This window comes from Herpailurus yagouaroundi, unplaced genomic scaffold (assembly GCF_014898765.1).
Source record: "Herpailurus yagouaroundi ecotype Mexico unplaced genomic scaffold, PumYag 67641, whole genome shotgun sequence".
Taxonomy (NCBI): Eukaryota; Metazoa; Chordata; class Mammalia; order Carnivora; family Felidae; genus Herpailurus; species Herpailurus yagouaroundi.
The window spans coordinates 172,591-179,493 of record NW_024420442.1 but is presented as its reverse complement, the minus strand read 5'-3'; the positions used below and the strand labels follow the sequence as shown (position 1 = coordinate 179,493).

The 6,903-nt window shown below is 41.2% G+C and overlaps 1 protein-coding gene across 2 annotated transcripts; it reads right to left on the bottom strand.

Moving 5' to 3' along the window:
• Positions 1-2,205: 2,205 nt before the first annotated feature.
• AGTR2 (angiotensin II receptor type 2) lies at positions 2,206-6,474 on the bottom strand. 2 transcript variants are annotated; one of them, XM_040467989.1, is made up of 3 exons: positions 6,375-6,454; positions 6,159-6,220; positions 2,206-4,895 (listed from the first exon to the last, which is right to left on the bottom strand). In XM_040467989.1, the coding sequence occupies exon 3, from the start codon at positions 4,858-4,860 to the stop codon at positions 3,772-3,774; it is 1,089 nt and encodes a 362-aa protein (XP_040323923.1). In that variant the 5' UTR covers positions 4,861-4,895; positions 6,159-6,220; positions 6,375-6,454; the 3' UTR covers positions 2,206-3,771. The 2 variants fall into 2 exon arrangements, with proteins under 2 accessions (XP_040323923.1, XP_040323922.1); XM_040467988.1 differs by lacking the exon at positions 6,159-6,220 and having other exon boundaries at positions 6,375-6,474.
• Between the last annotated feature and the right edge of the window lie 429 nt (positions 6,475-6,903).

Here is a 6,903-nt window from a genome sequence, read left to right as displayed (position 1 = left end):
GCTTTCTCCTTTTCTTGGGCAGTGGGGAAAAAAGGAGAAAGCCTCATTCATCTGCCTGCTCTCTTTTTCTCCATAGGCGCATATATGCACCTTGTATTGCTATGGTCAGAGATGTGCAAACAATGAGGTATGGAGGGAAGGTTCAAGGACGGTGCAAGACCATCTCTGGAATATCAGCTCGGTAGCTTAGGATGCATATTTATTTTTTTTGTTTAATTATTTTTTCAACGTTTATTTATTTTTGGGACAGAGAGAGAGACAGAGCATGAACGGGGGGAGGGGCAGAGAGAGAGGGAGGCACAGAATCGGAAACAGGCTCCAGGCTCTGAGCCTGTGTCAGCCCAGAGCCCGACGCGGGGCTCGAACTCACGGACCGCGAGATCGTGACCTGGCTGAAGTCGGACGCTTAACCGACTACGCCACCCAGGCGCCCCTTAAACTACTAAATACTGCTGTCGGGATGGCTCAGATCATCTGTCAGGGCCAAATTTAAAGATTTGTGCCTCAGTGTCCTCATTTGGGGTTTGGGGGAGGTTTGTGTGTATGTGTTTAAAGTTTATTTATTCACCTTGAGGGGGGTGGGGGTGTGGCAGAGAGAGAGAATCCCAAGCAGGCACCGCACTGTCGACACAGAGCCCGACGAGGGGCCCGAACCCACGAACCTGGAGATCATGACCCGAGCCAAAGACGGATGCTCAACCGACGGAGCCACCCAGATGCCCCTGTGCGTGTGTGCGTAATTTTTTTGGGAGGGAGAGAGAAAACAAATATGGGAGCAGGAGAGGGGTCGAGGGAGAGGCACAGGCAGAATCCCAAGCAGGTTCCATGCTCAGCCCAGAACCCAATGCGGAGCGTGATCCGACGACCATGAGATCATGACCTGAGATGAAATCAAGAGTGGGATGCTTAACCACCTCAGCCACCCAGGCGCCCCTCAGTGTCCTCATTTGCAAAATGAGAATAAGTAAGTCATTGTGGAAATAGAATGGGATAATTCACATAAAATACGTGTAATAGTATACCGCATATAATATTCACCTAACAGTAGCTATTGTTGATATAATTACGTGGCTGTTGGACATTGCGTGGGTGATGTGAATCAAGGAGGGGCCGTAGAAAAAGGAAGGAGATTAGGTAATGCCTGGAAATACGGCCAAAATGAGAAGAAAAGCTTCATTCGCTGAGAAGCTTACCTGAAATTTACATTTTCAAAGGGAAAAGAGGATATTTATACCTTTGTACATTGCTGCAGTCAGAGATGGCATGTTCGTGCACCACCTTTTCAGCTGACATTTATTTGTTCTTAGTCTCAGGAAAGAGCACTGTAGTCCAAGCCTCAGAGAACTACTTACAGCTCAATACTGGCCTCCTATGGCAGTGGAAGCCAGAATTAAAATCCCAAGAACAAGAGAAACAATTCTCTTCATTAACGGAGCTCCCGGGGGTGGGGGAGTGTATTGTCATTAGTGTAATAAATGTTATTGTGGTAAAGGAATGGACATGAGCTGCATGATCAAAGCTGAGTGGGTGTTCATCAACTGAATGAGAGATCCTGGGGGTGGGAATGATTGGAGGGGTGTTCAGGACCACAGAGTTGTGTGAACAAAAGCAGAGAGGCAGGAAACAACATTGGGCCTTAAAAAAGCAGGAAGTCCCTTTGTGACGCTTGAACATAGAATGTGAGAGAGAGAGGGCAGAGACAGAAAAAGCCAAGAAAGGCTGGGAAGGACCAGATCCCTTATGGTCTTGACTACAGACAATCTGGACTTTCTTTTCCTAATTAATAAGGAATTATGGTTGAAGAGTCGAGAGAGAGAGAGAGACTTGGAAGAGCGCATGAAGAAGAAGGACTGGTGAGGACTGAAACTATAAAGTATCAGTAGGGATTGCAAGGAGGATACGGGTACAACAGAAGGTTAAGATTCCATACTTGGAAGTAGTCAAAATCAAAAAAGGGGGACACCTGGGTGGCTCAGTCGGTTAAGCGTCTGACTCTTGATTTTGGCTCAGGTCACCATCTCACAGTTCGTGAGTTCAAGCCCCATGTTGGGCTCCACGCTGACAGCATGGGAGCCTGCTTGGGATTCTTCTCTCCCTCCCTCCCTCCCTCTCTCTGCCCCTCTCCCCCCCCCAAGAGAAATAACCTTTAAAAAGTAAATAAATTAAAAAACTAAAAATTAAAAAAAAAAGTAGGTACACATGATCTCCCAATTCAAGATTTTATTTATATGCAATGTTTTACAAAATTATTTAGGATATGAAGTCAGAGTTGGTTACACATTTAGCTATTTGTTTCATTGATACTAATAGAGTACATGAAATTAGGAATTTCCCAGAAAGTGGGGTGAGAGAATTCTTTAATCTATAGCCTTGGAACAAGGCAGAAACACTAAGTCCTTGAAACATTTATTTCTACCTCAGAGGTCAGCATTGGTCTAGGAAGGTCCTAGGTAACCTGGTATAATATGGGGCTGGTGCAGAATGAAATGTCTAACTTCTAAAATTAGGACTCATGCTCTACGTAAACTCTAGGTACTCCTGACAGGAGTGCTAATAGTGTGGAAAAAGAGGTCTATGGACCAGCGATTGATTTAAGAGAGTGCCACAGAATCCTATAAAATCTGGAAGAAACAGAATCCACCCGTACAAGTTCAGTCTGCCCGTGGTCTCTACTTTCAAAGACACATTACACTGCCCTGACAGGTAGGGGTTTTTATGTGACACCAAAGTTGTCATTTGCTGGACCTCTTTGTCTCCTTGGGTATCAAAACTCCATCCTGGCATAAATTTTTCCTAGCCAGTTAAAGGTTTATTACAAATTAAAGAGTTAAAGAAGCCACGCAGATATTTTGGGAAGCAACCCAGAACGAGAGCATCAATAATAAAAGTCAAGCCAACTTCCTATATATCAAAGCACCAAAAGGTCAAGGATGTAAAAAGTGACCTTTGCATTTTACAACACTACACGGTGTTTAGTTATTGTTTTCCAAAAATTATCAGAGAACATAGAAATCTCCAAACAATAGTTAAAATGGATAGAAAGTTTTTTTAAAAGTGTTTATTCAGAGGTTAGTGCACACTCAAATATTTGTTAATCTCAAATCTAGATTATTTCTACGTTATTATACATTTTGTTTCCTATAACTGTAAAAATAAGATAAATGTAGTACAGGTGATCTAATCTATATTCCTAGCCCTACTCAATATGTAGCTATGTCTTAAATATAAACCTACGCTCAAGTAAAATGTAAAAGGTGATTACTCATAATATTTTTTTAAAGTTGAAGGCATTTGCCTAGAGCCTGAATAATTCAGTACCAATCTACTGCAGTATACTTCACTTAGAAATGTAAATAATGCAAGGAGTTAAAAAACTGCCCTTGGTTCAAGAGGGAAGCCTGATGAAAAGTGGACATAAAAAACCAATAAAAAAAAAAAAAAACTTCATCATTCGTCCAGGAGAAATCTGAAACCCCAAATCACCATTCACAATTTGTTATTAATGATAACTTGAGATAAATCCTCAGTTACTGCTAGGTTACGGATCTGTCTTCCCAACGACAGCCTTGTGCCGATAGACTGCAGGAAAGGGGCAATTCCTGAAAGTCGCTGGATCAAACTTCCAGCTACGTTTGGTTTCCTGTTCTGGAACAGTGAGACCAGATTCCATCAAGGGCAAAACTTATCATGTCACTCGAGCCATCCAAAAGATAATTCCAGGGAACCTCAAACCAGGTGGCCGTGCTGTCACCCTGCGTTCCACTCGCACGCTTAGGACACAAAGGTCTCCATTTCTCTACGGGAACTGCTTTTTCGGCACGACATGCTCTCTCGCTTGCCTTGGAGGCAAGTAATTGGAACCCTAAACACCCGGCGGAGCTTCTGCTGGAACCGGTTACCAACAAAACAGTACAAAAAGGGATTAATGCAGCTGTTGGTGAATCCCAGGAGGATGGCAAAAGGAAGTACCAGGTCAATGACGGCTATAACTTCACAGCTATTAATGACACCCATCCAGGCCAGAGCGTCCAGGAAGGTCAGAACATGGAAGGGAAGCCAACAGATGATGAATGCCAAAACAACAGCAGCCGCCATCTTTAGGACTTGGTCGCGCGTTATTCTGTTCTTCCCATAGCTGTTGGCCTTCAGTAAGTGTTTTCGGATTCCGAAATAGCACGTTGCTATGAATATCAAAGGGACAATAAAACCGAGGATATTTTTCATTAAGGCAATGCCAGCTGACCATTGGGCATATTTCTCGGGTGGGAAAGCCATAACGCAAGCATTCACTCCTAAATACTCAATGGTTCGGACGTCTCGGAAATAAAATGTTGGCAGCGAGGACACACAGGCCATACACCAGACCAGGGGAACTATGTAAGACGCTTGCCAGGGATTCCTTCTTTGAGACAGAAAGGGATAGATAACAGATTGGTACCTATCGACACTCATGCAGGTGATGAAAAAAATGCTCGCAAACATGTTCAGGGTCAGGAAGGAGCCAAAAACTTTGCACATGACGGGGCCGAAGAGCCAGTCATATCTGTAAGAGTAATAGGTTGCCCAGAGAGGCAGAGTAGCCAAGAGCATTAAGTCAGCCACAGCCAGGTTGAAGATGTAAATGCTGGACACCTTTTTAGGGCCCTTTTGACAGCAAAACAGTGTAACCACAATAGTATTGACAAGAAATCCAATCGCAAAAATGATATAGTAGAGGACAGGGATTGCGTCTAAGTGCTTATCTGACGGTTTATGCGAGCAGTTGAAGGTAGACTGGTTGCCAACGATGTTCACGAGTCCGAAGTGAAGACTGTTGGTGATGTTTTTGCTGATGGCGGCGAGGGTGAAGTTGCCCTTCATACTGAAAGGTCAGCAGCTCCTAATTCTTATGCCTCCTGTGAAGATAAAAAAAAAAAAAAAAAAAGGAACTCTCAGAACACATACAGAGTTTAGGACGTCCTTAAATCTTGAGCGTTTTGAAAGTTTCTTGAAAGCAAAAAAGAAGGTGGGCGATTACAGAAAACATTGGGAACCACAACCACACCTTGGGAAATAAGAACGGGTTTTGCTTCTTGAAGAAGAACAGAGGATTTCCTCAACAGTACCAAGCAGTTAAGACATTTCTGCATCAGGGACCGAAAATTCTGAACAAAACTCTATTTTGCCCATCCTTTCTATCATATTTTTAAGAGGCTTAAGGGAAATCAATAGAAATATGGGAAGCGAATAAAGAAGGCCTCAAGAAATAAGAAAAGTTAATATTTCAAAAACACTTGAGCACATATCTCAGTCTGTATACTTTCTAGAAACCACACAGCTGCCCGCTATTGCATAGAGAAATGCCTTATTCAAGCAACTAATTATGTACAAATCATTACAGCTATGGAAAATGTAAGTAACATAAGCTATGGAAAAAATAAGTAAGTGTACAAAAGACTGAAAACGAGAATATGCAAAAGGAACATATTGAGATGGGGGGTTGTGGTTGGTTTTTCCTAATGAAAAATAATTCCTTTGCTCCCACTTTTCCATTGTTTTCACAATAATAGTATCATTAAGAGGAAATTATGGAATGTGCCCCTATTTCTAACAGCCCCCATTCACATTTTAATAGAGACTATTCATTTTTCATATAGATAGTTCATCTGTTTGAAAAGAAATCCATTTTCTTTTTCAATCAGGAAAAGAACGAGAAAAAAAAAATAGCCAAACCTGATGTAGGGTCAAGCAGAAACACTTTTGATTGCTCAATGAAATAAGAATTGAACATCAATGATGAATCGTGAGATAATTGTATCATTTTTCCTTTGCTACCATTCAGTTTTAACACAACAAAATAATGACAATGCTACATGGCTCTCAAATGTTATAATCCACGCTCTGTGGTACCGGGTTGGTTTATTTTATTTTTTTTTTTTTAGGAGCAACGTTGCTTTAAAACAAAAGAAAATTAGCTGAAGATAAACACAGTAAAGGAAAGACTATTACTTTTGATAGTTCCAAAATACATATAAACTACTCAAAGAAAAACGTAATCACCAAAGAATCTCCTAGTAAACAGCAAAAGTTCTCATTTTTGTCTAAAGCTCATTCTCTCATCATCTGGACCTAACAAAGTAACGTGAAAGAATCTAAAATAAACCCACTTGAAGACTTACTGGTTGTTGGGGTTTAAAATTTAGTTATCATAAATCAGCTTGCCTAGTTCCTAAGTGCACCCCTGTAAGAGAAACAGTAGTTTAATAACTTAAGAGTTTTTGCAAAATACAGTGTTAAAATACAGGAAAAAGGGAAAGTCCATCCACAAAAAAATATTTTCGTTTAATGTATGTTCTACTTTCCAAGTACAGTATATAGAAATTGTGCAGACCTACCTTAAAAATTCAGGCTGAAGAATGCTTTGAATTCTGTGCTTTTTCGTTCCCTTAGACTCGGGGACGTAATAGCACCAGATCTCTGGTTTCCTTCTTATATGTTCGGTCTGTCCACTGGGAGCCTTCAACCTACATAATTCTAGGGCTGACTTATGAACACTTGCCAGCTTTCCAGAGAGGTTTTTTTTTTTTTTTTTTTTTTTGGCTGCAAAACATTAATCTGAAATTCTCACTGTCTCCAATCATAACAGCTCATTCAAATAAATCTCAAATAAAAAAAAAATGAAGTTTCCACAAATGTGTTAGAGAATTTTGAAATCAGGGGCTCACTTGAAACGAAGAATATAACGATTTGCAGAATTTTCTCTTTCTTTCTCCCTGATACTGGCATTCTAGGACGAGTTGAGGAGTGAAGAGGGAAAGCAGTGAACGGTAACACCTTTACTCGAGCCTAAACTTGAGAACATTTCTCCCTTGCTTTAAGCAATTTTTGTTGGCTGTTTGCTGGAGAGGTGCTGATAGGAGGGAT